The sequence below is a fragment of the Aythya marila genome, assembly GCF_965140915.1.
Source record: "Aythya marila genome assembly, chromosome: 6".
NCBI lineage: Eukaryota > Metazoa > Chordata > Aves > Anseriformes > Anatidae > Aythya > Aythya marila.
The window spans coordinates 37,677,411-37,696,727 of NC_139047.1; the positions used below are offsets into that span (position 1 = coordinate 37,677,411).

General features: G+C 41.5%; 1 protein-coding gene across 1 annotated transcript in view; it reads right to left on the bottom strand.

Moving 5' to 3' along the window:
• NEB (nebulin) overlaps positions 1–19,317 on the bottom strand; it is a 119,033-nt gene that overhangs the window by 64,290 nt on the left and 35,426 nt on the right. The window contains exons 48-74 of the mRNA XM_082762888.1: positions 18,363–18,674; positions 17,480–17,683; positions 17,032–17,136; positions 16,826–16,933; positions 15,475–15,786; positions 14,736–14,939; positions 14,288–14,392; positions 14,082–14,189; positions 13,135–13,446; positions 12,202–12,405; positions 11,334–11,438; positions 10,542–10,649; positions 9,736–10,047; positions 9,146–9,349; positions 8,559–8,663; positions 7,957–8,064; positions 6,291–6,602; positions 5,696–5,899; positions 4,890–4,994; positions 4,602–4,709; positions 3,934–4,245; positions 3,388–3,591; positions 3,090–3,194; positions 2,265–2,372; positions 1,282–1,593; positions 746–949; positions 448–552 (exon numbers count right to left, since the gene is read on the bottom strand). Of these exons, the coding sequence (XP_082619014.1) occupies positions 448–552; positions 746–949; positions 1,282–1,593; positions 2,265–2,372; positions 3,090–3,194; positions 3,388–3,591; positions 3,934–4,245; positions 4,602–4,709; positions 4,890–4,994; positions 5,696–5,899; positions 6,291–6,602; positions 7,957–8,064; positions 8,559–8,663; positions 9,146–9,349; positions 9,736–10,047; positions 10,542–10,649; positions 11,334–11,438; positions 12,202–12,405; positions 13,135–13,446; positions 14,082–14,189; positions 14,288–14,392; positions 14,736–14,939; positions 15,475–15,786; positions 16,826–16,933; positions 17,032–17,136; positions 17,480–17,683; positions 18,363–18,674 (4,995 nt within the window). The remainder of the gene's footprint in view (positions 1–447; positions 553–745; positions 950–1,281; positions 1,594–2,264; positions 2,373–3,089; positions 3,195–3,387; positions 3,592–3,933; positions 4,246–4,601; positions 4,710–4,889; positions 4,995–5,695; positions 5,900–6,290; positions 6,603–7,956; positions 8,065–8,558; positions 8,664–9,145; positions 9,350–9,735; positions 10,048–10,541; positions 10,650–11,333; positions 11,439–12,201; positions 12,406–13,134; positions 13,447–14,081; positions 14,190–14,287; positions 14,393–14,735; positions 14,940–15,474; positions 15,787–16,825; positions 16,934–17,031; positions 17,137–17,479; positions 17,684–18,362; positions 18,675–19,317) is intronic.

Consider the following 19,317-nt stretch of genomic DNA (forward strand, 5'->3'; position numbering starts at 1 on the left):
ATTCCCTGCCAATTAATTCCTGCTGAAAATGCAAAATGGGAAATTGCTTCCAGTTTTACAGGATCTCCAGGGTTAGTTCCATAAAAATAGGGGGTTAATCAATACAAATCTGCAAAACATCCCAGGCCTGACGAGTCTGTAGGCTCCTTCAACAACCCCATGGAAAATATTTGCCAATTTGTCACCAATTCTAGATCAAGATCCTTCTTGCTTAAGGACCAGTGGGTACACTATCAGTGCACACTTGTTCATTAACAATACACTCTGCCTAGACAGCTCTTAGACACAGTCTATGGTTTATGATAAAACAACAATGAAGAACAGTGTTAGTAGCTGCCACTCTTTAGGGCAAAATCTAAAAGAGCTCAGGGAAAAAACTCTAAGACTCTAAGTAGGCACAGCATTAAGTTCATAACACTTTGCACACATATCGTTGCGGGTTCTTACGTTGCTGATGTTCTGAGCATTGACTTTGGATTGCAGCATTACAGGAGTATCAGAAGGTACGGACACCTGCGTCTTATCTTTATCCCAGGCCTCACGGTACAGATGCTAAGGAGAAAGGAAGCATAATGACATTTCACTGGGGTATGAACACTGGGGAAAAAAAACACACTCAAGAGAATTCTTTGGTAATGTTGGTTCACATTGGTTTCAAATTAAACGTTCTCACGATACAATCTGCAGTCTCTGACACTCAGAAATGTCATTGCACAAATGAAAGGTAAGCAAAAGGTGAGCTTACATCACTGAGCTGCAAAGCATTGATCTTGGCCTGCACGACATCTGGCGTGTCAGTTATGCTGGTGAACTTCAACTCATCCGGACGTGTGCGGTACAGCCTGTCGTTCAGGATTTCCTGGGCTTTCTTTGCTTTAACCACATCCACGGAACCTTCTGTCAGCCAGCCAATGCCTCGCAACCACTCCAGGTCCGACTTGTACACGTTCTACAAATAAACCATGGGTTACCCCAACGCAGAGACAACTCTAAGTGCACAGAGCTTCCCCAAGCACAAGGCTTTCCCCAAGCTCCTTCTCCAACAGTCACACATCAGTAGTCAGCGCTGAGACTGCAGGAAACCAATCCCTTCCTACTCATGGCTTTTGGTTGCTTTGCACAGCAGCACAAGTAGCCATCATTTAACATGCAGGCTCATCCACACAAATTCAATAAACCTTACCAGGACTGACTGCTTCTTCACAAACACATCCTTGACAGGATATTGGCACTCTCACAAACGTTGCCCACACACCTGACTGAAAGATTTTCACCACTCACATCACTCTGCAGGTCGTAGGCTTTCCTGGCGTGGATCACATCATTCTGGTCAGGCAGACAGGTCCACTGGTGCAGGTAGTGGCGGTAGTCGATATCGCTGACCAGCGTCTGGCACTCCTTGGCTGCCTGCACTGACAATGCATCAACAGGCAGGTGGACTTGGGTCTTTGAATCGTGGTATGCCTTCCTGTAAATGCGGTCGTTCTGCAGCAACATGGCACGCGCAGCCAAGGACAGTTTGGGATCCTCCTGGGCTGTCTTGCACCCAATGTAGTGGCCTTTCTGCTTCTCATGAGCTTCTTTATACTTGTACTGAAAAACATCAAAAGAGAGTAAGCAACCTCACCTTTCTCACCTGAATGCTACTGACTAACAAAGGCCTTCATCTTCCTATGCTGCCAACCCTGTGACGCACTATCCAGAAGTATTGCCTCAATGCAAAGAAACCTCCAGGTCACTCAAAGGGCAATCCATCTAGCATCCAAAAATGCTGTTCCTCAAGGCATGCAAAAATTCATCTGGCTTTTCTTAATGCTCAGAAGCAATGGAAAATGGTACTGAAGAGGAAAACTGCAAGAAGTGGTCTCTGCAAGACCACTCTGAGTGCCAGCCACATTCCACAGCTTTCTCCTTAAAGTGTTTGGTGGTGGTGATTAAAGGTACTGCAAGTATCCAGCAGCAGCCACATCTGTAGCTACTGTCAAAAGCAGTTTTAAATTGTTTCTTGTTGTCTGTATATTAACACTTTGCTTTGTAGCCCTCCTTGCAATCTCACAAACTTATCACACAGCCTCCTATGCACTTACCAACAGGCAGCCTCAAGCTGTAGAAGAAAGAAGCACTCAGAAAGGGGTTTAAAATAACACAGGGGCATAAAACCCTACTCCGCTTCTAGCTGAAATGCTAGAAACATTCACCCAGTTCAGCCAAGCAGGATTCAGGAAGAGACAAGACACAGCAACCACATAAAAAGAAGACAGTACCTCACTAGCAATGTCTCTGGAAGCCTTGGCGTGTTTGATGGGAATGGCATCAGCTCTTATGTCATAGCTTTTTGCCTTGGCCTCATCCCAGGCCTTCTGATAATGTTTCTGCAAAGAAGATTAAACACTCATGTTACTTCCAGTCAAGATTGTGATGGCAAGGACTTTCTTAATAATCACTCTTTTGCTCTTAACCATTTGGGTGCTTTGTTTGTTCCCTGTAACCGGCAAGCTGCAGTAATATTCCCCACAAGTGTCTTGTCAGAAAACTCATGATTCAAAGTTAAATCTAGTGCAAAACCCAAAACACAAAGACACAGCTAGCACATTTCTGAAAACACATCACAACGCCCCCACTGAGGGGGGTGGTTGGACCAGATAAGTCCTGCATAATTACATGCTGAACATCTAATTTTGCTCACAAACACAGCCTATCAAGCAATACAGGTGACGCAATGAGTCCCACCCTCAGGAATCTGAAGAGTTTAGGAAAAAATGCACGTACAGAAATGTTCCACACAGGCAGTTCCATCACTTTCACATTCACACAGACTGTGAGAAATTATAATAACACCAATTCTAGATAAAGATCATTCTTCCTTGAGGACCAGTGGGTACATCAGCAGTGCATGCTCACTCATTAAGAATACACTCTGCCTTAATGCAATCTACGGATTACGATACAACCACACCAGAGAACAGTGTTAGTGGATGCCAAACATTAGGGCAAAATCTAAAAGAGGTTAGGCCAAAAACTCTAAGACTCTAAGTAGGCACAGCATTAAGTTCATAACACTTTGCACACATAACAGTGTGGGTTCTTACGTTGCTGATGTTCTGAGCATTGACTTTGGATTGCAGCATTACGGGAGTATCAGAAGGTACAGAGACCTGCGTCTTATCTTTATCCCAGGCCTCACGGTACAGACGCTAAGGAGAAAGGAAGCATAATGACATTTCACTGGGGTATGAACACTGGGGAAAAAAAACACACTCAAGAGAATTCTTTGGTAATGTTGGTTCACATTGGTTTCAAATTAAACGTTCTCACGATACAATCTGCAGTCTCTGACACTCAGAAATGTCATTGCACAAATGAAAGGTAAGCAAAAGGTGAGCTTACATCACTGAGCTGCAAAGCATTGATCTTGGCCTGCACGACATCTGGCGCGTCAGTTATGCTGGTGAACTTCAACTCATCCGGACGTGTGCGGTACAGCCTGTCGTTCAGGATTTCCTGGGCTTTCTTTGCTTTAACCACATCCACGGAACCTTCTGTCAGCCAGCCAATGCCTCGCAACCACTCCAGGTCCGACTTGTACACGTTCTACAAATAAACCATGGGTTACCCCAATGCAGAGACAACTCTAAGTGCACAGAGCTTCCCCAAGCACAAGGCTTTCCCCAAGCTCCTTCTCCAACAGTCACACATCAGTAGTCAGCGCTGAGACTGCAGGAAACCAATCCCTTCCTACTCACGGCTTTTGGTTGCTTTGCACAGCAGCACAAGTAGCCATCATTTAGCATGCAGGCTCCTCCACACAAATTCAATAAACCCTACCAGGACTGACCGCTTCTTCACAAACACATCCTTGACAGGATATTGGCACTCTCACAAACGTTGCCCACACACCTGACTGAAAGATTCTCATCAGTTATTGCCACTCACATCACTCTGCAGGTCGTAGGCTTTCCTGGCGTGGATCACATCATTCTGGTCAGGCAGACAGGTCCACTGGTGCAGGTAGTGGCGGTAGTCGATATCGCTGACCAGCGCCTGGCACTCCTTGGCTGCCTGCACTGACAACGCATCAACAGGCAGGTGGATCTGGGTCTTTGAATCGTGGTATGCCTTCCTGTAAATGCGGTCGTTCTGCAGCAACATGGCACGTGCAGCCAATGACAGCTTGGGATCTTCCTGGGCTGTCTTGCACCCAATGTAGTGGCCTTTCTGCTTCTCATGAGCTTCTTTGTACTTGTACTGAGAAATGTTAAAAGAAGTATAATAAGAAATATTTTCCTACTGGTCATGAGTTATTTTCTTTTAAGTGCTCTGAAATATATTCTTTTAGATTTTAGAAATGCATAATGTGTTCTTGCATCTATTTTACTAAATTCTTACTGGTGTATGACTTTCTAACATATTTTTATGTAAAGAATTGCTGTAGAATTTTCCTTTTGAAAATTATTGCACATTATACTCCTGCACCAAATTTTATCTTGGTAGTCATTTTATATCAATCTATTATACCGTGATTTTTCATGTCAGTTTTAGATTTTTACTTGATTCCTATTTCACAAATTAACTGATTAAATGACAGTAAAGGAAGAACGTACATCACTCGCGATATCTCTTGATGCCTTTGCACTTCGGATTGGAATTGCATCAGCTCTCAGGTCATAACCCTTCTTTTTGGCATCTTCCCAGGCTTGTATATAAAGTTTCTACACACAAAAAAGGACAGAAAATGGTTTATTAGTATTCATAAAGATGGAACTTCTACACTTTATATACTTTTTAAACATTCTAGTGAAAGCATATTTTAAAAGAACTGCATGTTTAAGGAAAGCTTTACTTAATTTACCAATTTTACGTTAATTTATTATACGTTTAAATATTCTTACATGGCTAACATTAGCTGCATTGGCCTTTGCTAATAAAATTGTTGGAGTGTCAGGCATGACGTGAATTGATGTTTTGTCTGCCTCCCAGGCTTCTGTATATAAACGCTAGGAGAGAGAAAAACAGATTCCATTAAGAAGTTTAACTAAGCAATAATGAGAAGACTGCAAACTTGAAAACATTATTTATCAAAAATATATCAATGATATAAAATAAAAGAAATCTTGAGGCAGAGCCAAATCTATACAACCAAACTAATATACTTGTCCAAAGAAAGTATTTTACACTCTGCTGGTGTAATTCAAGTAAGCTTTTTTTTATAGTATGTTCATGGCACCATTAGCTCTGTACGTACCCTAACACCATGCCAGAACCTTGTCTCAGCAGATTTCACAGTGTTGTCTAAGAACTGTGAAGATATTTACTTTGTTCTGTCAGAGATGTGTTTTGCATAGTGAAGTAGCTTTAACAGAATAGAAAAAGTATACCAAACAACCATTTACTATAGTAATTTAGATGGGATAGGAAAAAGAGAGATATTCAACCAAATCCTTAGTATTGCTATTGAAAAATATGTGACGTAGTAAAAATGACCAGAAAAACTTCACCTAAGTGTTTAGTTCAGACTGATACCCAAGATAGAATACCCTTTTCCTATGCAAAGGCTGAATTGGGGCATTCATCTTCTCTAAGTCCATAGCAAATCTGTACAGTTTTACTTTGCATTTTGTATTTTTCACCTTATGAATAAATTCTATCAGCTAATAATGCCAGTGTTTTTAAGGGAAAACAAAACAAAACACCTCACCTTGTTCATTATCTCAGCATTTTGCTTGGCTAAGACCATAGCCAAAGAATCTGTCACACTAGTAAATTTAATTTGGTCTGCTGGTTGACGATACTTCCTTTCACTCAGGATTTCTCCAGCTTTCTTAGCTTTCTCAACGTCCAGGGAACCAATAGGAACCCATCCAATACCTCTAAGCCATTCCAAGTCAGATTTGTAAACAGCCTGAAAAATTTTGAAAGTTCATCATAAATGCAAGTGTGTACAATATCAAAATATCTGTAAATAATATCTTATTTTATACAATGAATTTTATATATTTTTGCATAGTAGCAGCATATGGTTTTGAAAACAACTTTAATTTTTGAAGAAAGAGTAAGAGAATTTTTAAATAACAAAAAGGGAGTTATTGAAGATGTGTTACAAAGAAATTGTACCTCAGGTTAAGGACAGGGAAAATGGAATTAAATATATGTTTGATAATAATGTATTAAACATTTCACCTCTATGAACATGTCTGATGCAAGCAACTAAGGCATATTATATCTTTAAAAAAGCATTTTGCACAAAACCAAGTACATTTAATTATGTAATACAAATCTAACAATTTACTCACATCACTCTGCAGATCATAGGCCTTCTTAGCATGGATGACATCATTCTGGTCTGGCAGACAGATCCACTGGTGCAGATAGTGCTTGTAATCAATATCGCTGACCAACCCTTGGCATTTCTTGGCCAACACGATACCCAGCATGTCCACAGGGCTGCTGAAGTGTGTCTTTGTTTTCTCAAAGGCTTTCTTGTACTCCCTGTCACTCTGGATCTTCGCTACATGCATTGACCACATCATCTTGGGATCATCCTCTATGTTTCGCGCTCCAATGTGGTGGCCAAGCTGCTTGCGATAACCTTCCTTGTACTTGTACTGAAATGAAATATATTCATATGGTATAATTATCAATTTATAAATGATACACACAGTTTAACATAATCAGTAGTATTTTTGTTTGATTTAGACCTTTCTACTGTTTCATTAATTTTCACATTAGAAAGAATTATTACTGGTATTATTATCTCTGAATTTGATACAGTTATATGTCCTGTTTTTGGCTGGGATACAGTTAATTTTCTTCATAGTGGCCTGTACGATGCTGTGTTTGGGATTTATGATGAAAATAGTGTTGATAACATGCTGATGTTTTAGCTGTTGCTGAGCAGTGCCTACACTGAGTCCAAGACTTTTCAGCTTCTCATACTGCCTAGCCAGTGAGGAGGCTGTGGGCTGGGGGCACACAAGCAGTTAGGAGAGGGCACAGCCAGGAAAGGTGACCCAAACAGACCAAAGGGTCTGTCATTCCTACCACATGATATCATGCCCAGCAATAAAAGCTTGGGGAAAAGAAGAAGGAAGGCAGGGACATTCAGAGTGCTGGCGGTTATCTTCCTAATTAACCACTATGCATGATGGATCCCTGCTGTCTGGGGTTAAACCACACCGTGGTATCACACATTCAATTAACTAAACATTGAATGTCATGTGCTTATTAACAAGTCTGATATTCCACATTATTTTTATGTTAAGATTAAATATAATGATTATCTTATTATAAAAATTTATACCACAAAGCCTTGAGAAAGAGAGTGACTTGGTCTTTACACTAACAGTTTAATTATCAGTCTTGATGGAAAAACAATGTTAAATATGTTATGCTCTTTGTGTTAGTGATGTTTTCTCATCTCTTAAATGAAAATTGTCATAGTCATAGCATATTTTTTATTCCATTTTTGTATTCAGACATCTTGATTTTCAAGACAACATTCCAATAGAAATATTTTTTCCAAAGGAAAACAAAAAAAAACAAGTTAGAACTTTTAGAATCGATTTACTAATTTAGTAATTACTAATAATTACTATATTTGGGAAAAGAAATTTTAAAGTATTTCCTATTTTGAATCAGAAATAAATTTGGTAACTCCAGCATAGAATAATACACCTTACTGAGTATCCTACTTCAACACCCATGGATATCAATGGAACTGTCATAGTGGACATAGATTTATTATTTCTATTATTTTCTCTATTTATTACTGCGGTATATAACTTGTGCATAAAAATACTGGCTATCCCTTTCATGTACTATAGAACATGCAGTAGAATCATTTGATTTCAGTATTATCTATTCTATACTCAAGGTACTACGTGAAAAAAACCAGCACACGAAAAATTCTGATTTTTTGCTTTACCAAATCCATACAGACATGATGAAAAGACTGCTTACATCACTGGCAATCTCTCTGGATGCTCTGGCAGCTTGAATAGGAATGGCATCATAACGCATGTCATGACCCTTCTTCTTTGATTCCTCCAAAGCTAGTTTGTACATTTTCTGTGAGAAAAAAACACATTTGTGTTTCAAAAATCAGGTAATTTACCCACTTCAGTTAAGCACTTCCGTGTAATAAAACAAATTGAATTCCCCCAAAATGTTGTTAATGTTCAAACAGCTTAAATATTTGAACAAAGCTCTTTCTTCTCTAGAAGGTAAAAAAACAAAACAACAGATTTCAAAGATCTTGTAATTTTATGGTAGATACTCAGGAACTGGAAATCATCCAGGGATGAGAAAGAAAGGAATGTTCTAAAACTTAAATTATTTATTTCCATACTTTGCTATAGAAATTATTTCTAGTTTATGGTAGATAACATATTTAAGAAGCCTGAGTTAGATACCTAGGAAGTAAATTCAAGAAAAAGGACAACTCTGATGTTATCAGCATAGCTGACCATTTGTGGAACTACAGAACTTGACAATATTATAATATTAAGTAAGAATACGAGATGACAAAATTCTACTTCTCTGAGCTCTTCAATTTTACTTACATGACTGTAGTTTAATTGGTTTTGTTTAGCTAGCAGGATTTCCGGTGTGTCAGGCATGACATGAACCATGGTCTTATCTTTATTCCATGCTTCAGTGTATAAACGCTAAAAAAGAATAGAGGAAGAGATTACTGTCGCTTTACAATATAAGTTAAATACTCATAAACCAAGTAAAACAAAGGATATTAGGTAAAATTACAGGAAACAGCATGAATATATGCTTATGTTTTTAATCAGATACAGATAACAAATTCTCTTTGTAAAAATAACTTACCTGAGGAAATTCAGCACTTAGAAAGCAACTTCATTAATTAAGAAAAATGAATAAGACGGTGCATTCCTACTATTTACTACATAGACATGTTGAATAAAAGATTAAAATGGAATATGTATAATACCTTGAGCTGAGTCTACTGTTACATGGCTGTTAGTTTTGATTGAAATAAAGACAGCACACTATTTGAAAAAAGCATCAAAAAGCATCATCTCTGAACTTCGGCATTACTTGTCATCATGGCATTTCAAGTCTTCCATCTCCAGAGTTTAGCTGGAGAGTGCTGTTGTTACCAAATTGGATCAAGACTCACCTTATTCATTGTCTCTGCATTATGCTTGGCCAAGACCATCTCTAGAGAATCAGTAACACTAGTAAATTTGATTGTGTCCGGAGGCTGACGGTATAATTTATCACTCAAGATCTCTCCTGCCTTCTTGGCTTTTTCAACATCCAAGGAACCAATTGGGACCCAACCAATGCCCCGCAACCATTCAAGGTCAGACTTGTAGCAATTCTATTGGGAAAAAAAATACACAGGTTATTCTAATAATAATAATGCAATTTACGTAGTGCATGATATCAGAGATTTTTAATTAAACTCAGAGATTTTTAATTAAACTTCTAAAAGCTCAGACAAAATCTTAGCTGATATCACTGCAGTTCACCTAGATGCAGAGTGAAAACATTACCCAAGCTTCACAGAAAGGCAAATGATAAATAGGCCAAACTACAGAATTTCATTTAATGTCAACTAGTGAACATATCTTATTAGAGATCTCATTTTCAATAATACTTAAAGTCTTGAAAGTTGTTTTTACCACATTAGTATCTGATGCCCTGGACCACCTATGTAATGTTTCAAATACATTCCTCCCCAAAAATGAAATAAAAGGTACTTGCATCACTCTGCAAATCATAGGCTTTCTTAGCATGGATGACATCATTCTGGTCTGGCAGACAGATCCACTGGTGCAGATAGTGCTTGTAATCAATATCGCTGACCAACCCTTGGCATTTCTTGGCCAACACGATACCCAGCATGTCCACAGGGCTGCTGAAGTGCGTCTTTGTCTTCTCAAAGGCTTTCTTGTACTCCCTGTCACTCTGGATCTTTGCTACATGCATTGACCACATCATCTTGGGATCATCCTCTATGTTTCGCGCTCCAATGTGGTGACCAAGCTGCTTGCGATAACCTTCCTTATACTTGTACTGAGATATAAATCAAAATATTATGTTTATATATTACGTATAAAAATCAGTTACTCATTTTAAATGTTTCTAATAACAAAGTCTCCAAAACTCTCTATAATCTACAGCCAACAAAATACATTCAAAGTAATTATGGGGCTAATAACATGGATTCTGTGATTAAATTTCTACGATTTGTATTAGAACCCTATATTGAGAAGTGTGAGATTTATTTTTTTTGAAAAAACACTCTAATATTAGTGAGAAATAATCCCTATTTATACATACGATATAAAGATTTAATTAACAAAACATTAAAATAATACCATGATAGCAGCATTATATTGTCCATAGTTTTTACGAAGAAGTCTTTATACATATATAATTTACTTCCAAAAATGTACATTTTGAGATTAGAGTTTAATTGAAATGCCTTTTACAGAATTTAACTGATAGTTTTCAGGTTGTAGAGATCAGATATCAGCACACAAAGAAATAAAAAGTTTATATCTTACATCACTAGCAATTTGCCTGGATGCTTTGGCAGCTTGAATGGGGATAGCATCACTTCTCAGATCATAGCCTTTCTTTTTGGATTCTTCCATGGCTTGTCTGTAGAGTTTCTAGATGAAGAATTAAACAATAGGATTCGTGTAACTGAATTCCTTATATTATATTCTGTGCAAAACAAACTGCTTGTGAGTAGATTAAAAAAAAGTTAAGATTTATTCTAACCCAGCTTTATCTTTCTTAAATCAAAGCCCCTGAGCAGTAGCTCATATGAATTTGTATTGAATTAGGATCCTTGTTAAATACATTAGATAATATTTTTTTTTCTTCCAGTACTTTAATAACACAGATTACAACTTCATAGACAAGCTACTCCTTCACATACAAATAGAATAAAACTTACTTTCTAAAGCCTTCACTTGCTGATGTGAATATATTTATCTAAACTAACACTGAACACTGGGAACAATGCTCTTCACAATTGTGCTGGAAATTTTTTTTTGTCTTTTCCAGTGTTGGAATGAATTTTGCACCTTCCCAATGTTATGCACAATTGGAGAAAGAACCCCCCAAAATTCTATGGAGACACACTTATCAAAGAATTTATTCTAAGACACAGACATATATATACACGACTGTACAAAAACGCAAGTGATGCTTTTTAAGTCACAATTTTGATTATAAACATTTGGTGTTGCTTAAAGAAATAGATGGTATCATCTATATCAAGTTTATCAGGATATTGATAATCCAGACATGAAACAGACCAGTTACATCTGGAGATCTAACACACTCACCGCACTGTAGTTTTGCATGTTCTGTTTTGCTAGTGTGATTTCAGGTGTGTCGGGCATTATGTGAACTTGTGTCTTGTCTTTATTCCAGGCATCTGTATACAAACGCTGCAGGAGAAATAACATGTGTTAGGAGTGGAAAAAAAAAAGATGGCTATTGGAGATCCCCTATATAGCACAAAAAATTACAGAACTGTACTCCAAGTGAAGTCTAAAAAATCTTTATTCTTTACGTAGTAACAAGACCTTATATTCACTCCTCAAGATGTTTAATTTACAGCTTAAGAATTTGTAATGTAGAAAGAATTCAGTTTTAAAGGAAATGTTTACAAAAAAAAGCTTTCAACAGAAGGCTAATCAGACACACGGTTTTAAACGCTAAGAACAAGGCCTCACTGAAGGAGGAAATGGTTTTATTGACATAAATAGGATTGAGATTACAGCCACAGACTCAGAAAAACTCTTACATTGTGAGAGCTATGCTGAATTGTTTGAAATACAGATATTTCAAAGACTGACATGAAATAAGTAAATTAAGTCTTGGATTACTAGATATATTTGATAAATTATTAGGTTTATTAGACAAATAGCTAAATTGTTTTATTAAAAATTAGATGGAAATTAACACACTACTATACTAGGTACATGCTAGAGTATGTAGTAGGCTTTCCAACTCAAAGTTAATATTTAACTTAACTTAGAAGATATTGCTATATTAGCACTTGCTAAAAATAAGTTACCTGTTGATTACCAAGAACGTAACGTCTCACTGTGCTTAAATTGCTTGCAGCAACAGACTTGTATTGCTAGACCACTGTCTCCAGGGTTTAGCTGGAGGGTGCTGACCTTACCAAATTGAATCAAGACTCACCTTATTCATCGTCTCTGCATTATGCTTGGCCAAGACCATCTCTAGAGAATCAGTAACACTAGTAAATTTGATTGTGTCCGGAGGCTGACGGTATAATTTATCACTCAAGATCTCTCCTGCCTTCTTGGCTTTTTCAACATCCAAGGAACCAATTGGGACCCAACCAATGCCCCGCAACCATTCAAGGTCAGACTTGTAGCAATTCTATTGCAAAAAGTACAAAGACAGCCATCTCATTAATATTGCCAGGTAAACATTTCATATATCTCATGCAAATAATGCTTATTTTCTGTTAGTCTCCTTCCTCCTAGTTCAATCTGCAAAACACTCCCTGTTTACAACCTAGATTCAGATCCCAAGGCCTGTCTTCAAGAGGTATCATTCACTGAACAACATGTATAGGAACAGTCAAAGGATAAATGAGGTATTTAAAACAAAATTCTGAAAGCCAGCATAAACTTTTCCTGTAATGTATATTCCCAAGAAACAAGACGTCATTCAGTAAGGAAGAGCAAGTCTTAACTTAAACAATTTCCCCAAGACAGAATGGAAGAATTCCAGTAATGAATCTTAAAGAAAAAAGTCACACTGGGCAATTCCCCCTTTATATGTGATTAATCTACATATATAGGCATTAAAGTTAACTCTGATGATTATATTACTTATCTGCTAATCTTCTATGCTAACAGATTTGCTGCATTTAAACCTTCATACTACTCCATATTCCTTATTTACAGATTCATTCACTATTAAGGGTCTTATGACCTCGTCTTGGAACAAGTAGAGAAAAACACAATGCGGAAAAACACTGCAACAGAAACAGTTCAGGATCTTCTGCATTTTGTAGAGAGCAGTTTCTATCTTTTATATGCTTTGTACATTAGGGAAATTACATACACTTCAGAACTTCAATGCTCATCAGTGAGAACTCACATCACTCTGCAGATCATAGGCCTTCTTAGCATGGATGACATCATTCTGGTCTGGCAGACAGATCCACTGGTGCAGATAGTGCTTGTAATCAATATCGCTGACCAACCCTTGGCATTTCTTGGCCAACACGATACCCAGCATGTCCACAGGGCTGCTGAAGTGCGTCTTTGTCTTCTCAAAGGCTTTCTTGTACTCCCTGTCACTCTGGATCTTCGCTACATGCATTGACCACATCATCTTGGGATCATCCTCTATGTTTCGCGCTCCAATGTGGTGGCCAAGCTGCTTGCGATAACCTTCCTTATACTTGTACTATAGGCAAAAAGATGTTTATTGAGTTTTGTTTCAGTTTTCTTCACATATTAAGAAAAAGCCATGTAGAACAACCTACAGAGAACTTAGTATGTGAAACCACGGAGTATTAAAGTAAGTATTCAGCTGATGAATTGTAATGTGCAGCTACAAAGGGATTCACCTAACATTTTCTGCCTGTTGTAACCTTCATGTTTTCCAAATCACACTATGGCCTACATATTAAGAGGTACTCCTCAATACGTGAGAGAATAAAAAGTGTCCAAATTATGGAATCAATAAAAGCCTAAAAAGCTCAATAAATATACACATCTCCATAGAGAGTCAGTAGGTGACATTCAAGCACGAATGAGAATTTTTAATATTAACATCTAATCATCAAGCAACCTACTACTTTTATAATGCCTTTACGTCTTACAAAAACTCTATCATGAGAAAATTCAAAACTATAGCATATTTAAAGAAAAGAGGTTACGAATAAGAGACTTTCACAAAATTAAATAAATTAAAGGCCAAATTGATGGGTAAACTCAAAACTCTGTTGGACTATTCAGAAACACTATAACAGATGTCATCTGCAGACATGGAGAAACTGTCCTGGAGGGTGAGCCAACCAAGGCCTCCTGTGTACTTACATCACTGGCAATATCCCTGGAAGCTTTAGCAGACTTGATAGGAATGGCGTCTGCCCGGAGGTCATAGCCCTTTTTCTTCTCTTCCTCCATTGCAAGCCTGTACAGTTTCTGAAAGACAAACAAGTGTTACAAAGTGACCCCAACAACACTCCTTCCGGCACCGCCTCTGCCCACGGATGGACACCGAGCCCACAAGAACCACCTACCTCACTGACGTTCTGCTGGTTCTGCTGGGCCAGCAAAATACCAGGCGTATCTGGCATAATGTGGATGCTGGTTTTGTCTTTCTCCCAGGCTGATGTATACGCACGCTGAAAAGGTGAGCACAACGTGAAAGATCATGCAAGCACAGGGAAACAAGCACAGAAACTAAACCAGCTCAACAGGGCCTCTACCAGCCTCTAGGTCTCAGCAGACTTAGGTGCTTTCCTTTCCCCAAGACTTTTAAAGTCTCACCCTTTTCTTTTCTGCACCACACCCAATCTCTGCTCCAGTTACACAGAAACGAGGCTGAGCTAAAACAAGGTACAAAAAACCCCCGAGCAGGAGGATGCAACACCCTCCAGCAAAAGCCTGGCACCGGAGAGAGAAGAGCTCTCGAGCCCTGCTAGAGGCACTCCTTTCCCCCAGGCTGAAAACACAAGGGAATCTCACTTGGTTCATGATATCAGAGTTGTGCTTCGCCAGAACCATAGGCATAGAGTCAGGAATGCTCGTGAACTTGATGGTGTCCGGGTGCTGACGATACTTCTTCTCACTCAGGATCTGGCTCGCCCTCTTGTTCTTCTCATCGTCCAGTGAACCACTGGGGGACCAGCCGATGCCTCTCAGCCACAGAAGGTCTGACTTGTACACGTTCTGAAGTGAAAGGCAAGGACACAAAGAGTTCAGCAACATCCTCAGTGTGCGCAAGCACCCCTCCTAGCAAGGGAAGCTCCACCTGACAATGCACATTCCCCTGGCTCAGCCCACCAGACAGCATGAAGGGGCTCCCATGCAGCTCGGCTCCCATTACCTTGAGGTCGTGTAGGCTCCGTAAGCCTGCACCACCACAAGCAGGTGTTTGTGTTTGCCCAGCATTGGTCCTCCAAAAGGAAAAAATTGATTCCTTTGCCCTTCCCCTTACAGAATGAAATACTTTAGCCACACGCAGAAACCTTTCTCTCCACACCATCAAATAAAGACACAACTCTTCTGTGATCATAAAGTATGATGCCGCACAAATTTCTGCCTCTCTGCTTCAAAAAACAACCACTCAGCACGTCGGTATGGCCACAACACCCTCTCACACAATCGGCCCAGGATTACGGTCCACAACTGCATTTCCCCAACAGTGGAACAGAACTCAAGAAGGGCAGCCCGTTTCTCACACATCCAGTACAGAACAACTTACATCGCTCTGAAGGTCGTACACTTTCCTGGCTTGCACAACATCGTTCTGGTCCGGCAGACACGTCCACCGATGCAGAGGATGCTTGTAATCAATGTCGCTGACCAGCTCCTGACACTTCTTGGCCAGCACCACACCCAGCATGTCCACGGGGCTGCTGAAGTGCGTCTTTGACTTCTCAAAGGCTTTCTTGTACTCCCTGTCACTCTGGATCTTCGCTACGTGCATCGACCACATCATCTTGGGATCATCCTCTATGTTTCGCGCTCCAATGTGGTGGCCAAGCTGCTTGCGATAACCTTCCTTGTACTTGTACTGTGGGATTAAAGAAGCTCAGTAAGTTTACGCTCAGCCCTTCTTCTTCCCTCAGCTTTATTCTGGAGCAACTCCTGTGAAAAGCACTTTCCTAATGGAGCCTGGGAAGATCACCACGGGAACAGGCACGCAAGCACAATGTACCCCACAGTGGGCTACACCTCTGTCCCACCTCAGGCCTGCACCGAGGCACTGGAGCCACACAGAAGCCTGGACAGCAACCATAACCAAGCCAGCTCAGGAACCAGGAGCAATTTGCTTGTGCAGACAGCAGCTCCACACTGCCCAAGGAGCCCCACCGAGAGGCCAGCTCAGCAAGTGGGGTCATAAACGGGACAATACCCACGAGACTGCTCCAGCAGGCAACCTGGCCTTCATCCTGTACTGCCCTGTGTGCACTTACCCACGCAGCTGACACACTCTGCAGCACCATCCTCTCCTCGCAGTGCGGAGGACTCCTATTCTCCCAGCTCAGTGTGTCCTCAGCTGCTGGCCACTGGCTGCTTAAACTTCGGCAGTGACAGGGAACTGCACTGCACTTTTCCCTCCCCCACTTCCAAAATGCCCAGGAAGCCTGAGCACAGATTGAGCTCATCTTCCAGGACTAACAGAACAAACCTAAACTACAGAATGTCTCAAGAGAGAGTAAATTCAGCCCCTGCACAGCTGCACCTGGAGATGATACTCTGCAACACCAGCTGGGACAAAGTAACGATGGCCTGACAGTGTCTGCGCTGTCCCAGAACACACAGAAATGATCAGTGTCCCCGTCATATCACAAAACTTGCTTTGGGTTTTCTTTTCAAAGGTCCAGCTCATCGGGGTAGCTGCAGGGAGCAGGGGAGTGCATAACAGCCGTGCTGATGGACTGGCAGTAATGAACCTCAGGCACCAACACCTTTACTGACTAGCTGAGAGGTAATGACAGGTACATGCTCTGTGTGCTACACACACCCAAGTTTGCAGTCCCTGGTCTTGAGCTGCAAGCACAGAGAAACTGTCCAAGGGGGTGACCAACCAAGGCCTCCTGTGTACTTACATCACTGGCAATATCCCTGGAAGCTTTAGCAGACTTGATAGGAATGGCGTCTGCCCGGAGGTCATAGCCCTTTTTCTTCTCTTCCTCCATTGCAAGCCTGTACAGTTTCTGAAAGACAAACAAGTGTTACAAAGTGACCCCAACAACACTCCTTCCGGCACCGCCTCTGCCCACGGATGGACACCGAGCCCACAAGAACCACCTACCTCACTGACGTTCTGCTGGTTCTGCTGGGCCAGCAAAATACCAGGCATATCTGGCATAATGTGGATGCTGGTTTTGTCTTTCTCCCAGGCTGATGTATACGCACGCTGAAAAGGTGAGCACAACGTGAAAGATCATGCAAGCACAGGGAAACAAGCACAGAAACTAAACCAGCTCAACAGGGCCTCTACCAGCCTCTAGGTCTCAGCAGACTTAGGTGCTTTCCTTTCCCCAAGACTTTTAAAGTCTCACCCTTTTCTTTTCTGCACCACACCCAATCTCTGCTCCAGTTACACAGAAACGAGGCTGAGCTAAAACAAGGTACAAAAAACCCCCGAGCAGGAGGATGCAACACCCTCCAGCAAAAGCCTGGCACCGGAGAGAGAAGAGCTCTCGAGCCCTGCTAGAGGCACTCCTTTCCCCCAGGCTGAAAACACAAGGGAATCTCACTTGGTTCATGATATCAGAGTTGTGCTTCGCCAGAACCATAGGCATAGAGTCAGGAATGCTCGTGAACTTGATGGTGTCCGGGTGCTGACGATACTTCTTCTCACTCAGGATCTGGCTCGCCCTCTTGTTCTTCTCATCGTCCAGCGAACCACTGGGGGACCAGCCGATGCCTCTCAGCCACAGAAGGTCCGACTTGTACACGTTCTGAGGTAACAAGCAAGGACACAAACAGCTCAGCAACATCCTCAGTGTGCGCAAGCACCCCTCCTAGCAAGGGAAGCTCCACCTGACAATGTACATTCCCCTCGGTCAACCCATCAGACAGCACCCATGCAGCTCGGCTCCCGTTACCCCGAGGTGGTGTAGGCTCCGTGTGCCTGCACCACCACAAACAGGTGCCCAGAAACTGTCAGAGCTCTCCTCAAGCATCTTCTGTGCAAAAGCCTTGGTAGGCAAAAGGGTCAAAGATCTGCCCCATCCAGTAACCTCCAGCTGACAGAGACACAGAAGAGGAACCCTTACACCCCACCGCCTAATGCTCTTTATACCACTCCAGCTTGTGTTTCCCTAGCACTTGTGATTCAAAAGGAAAAATTTGATTCCTTTGCCCTTCCCCTTACAGAATGAAGTTCAGTCACATGCAGAAACCATTCCCTCCACACAGTCAAAGCAAGAAACAGCTCTTCCGTGATCATAAAGTACAATGCCATACAAAATCTGCCTCTCTGGTTCAAAAAAGAAACACTCAGGACGTTGGTATGGCAACAACACCCTCTCACACAATCAGCAAAGGTTTATGGTCCACAACTACACTTCCCTAACAGTGGAACAGAACTCAAGAAGGACAGCCCGTTTCTCACACATCCAGTACAGAACAACTTACATCGCTCTGAAGGTCGTACACTTTCCTGGCTTGCACAACATCGTTCTGGTCCGGCAGACACGTCCACCGATGCAGAGGATGCTTGTAATCAATGTCGCTGACCAGCTCCTGACACTTCTTGGCCAACACCACACCCAGCATGTCCACGGGGCTGCTGAAGTGCGTCTTTGACTTCTCAAAGGCTTTCTTGTACTCCCTGTCACTCTGGATCTTCGCTACGTGCATCGACCACATCATCTTGGGATCATCCTCTATGTTTCGTGCTCCAATGTGGTGGCCAAGCTGCTTGCGATAACCTTCCTTGTACTTGTACTGTGGGATTAAAGAAGCTCAGTAAGTTTACGCTCAGCCCTTCTTCTTCCCTCAGCTTTATTCTGGAGCAACTCCTGTGAAAAGCACTTTCCTAATGGAGCCTGGGAAGATCACCACGGGAACAGGCACCCAAGCACAATGTACCCCACAGTGGGCTACACCTCTGTCCCACCTCAGGCCTGCACCGAGGCACTGGAGCTACACAGAAGCCTGGACAGCAACCCAAACCAAGCCAGCTCAGGAACCAGGAGCAATTTGCTTGTGCAGCAAGCAGCTCCACACTGCCCAAGAAGCCCCACTGAGAGGCAGGCTCAACAGCTGGGGTGAAATATGGGACAAAACCCACAAGACTGCTCCAGCAGGCAACCTGGCCTTCATCCTGTACTGCCCTCTATGCTCTCAACCACACAGCCCCCAGCAGCTGACACACTCCTGTGCACCATGCTCTCCTCGCAGTGTGGAGGACTCTTATTCTCCCAGCTCAGTGTGTCCTCAGCTTCAGGCCGCTGGCAGATTAAGCTTGGGCAGTAACAGGGAACTGCACTGCAGTTTTCCCTCCCCCACTTCCAAAATGCCCAGGAAGCCTGAGCACAGATTGAGCTCATCTTCCAGGACTAACAGAACAAACCTAAACTACAGAATG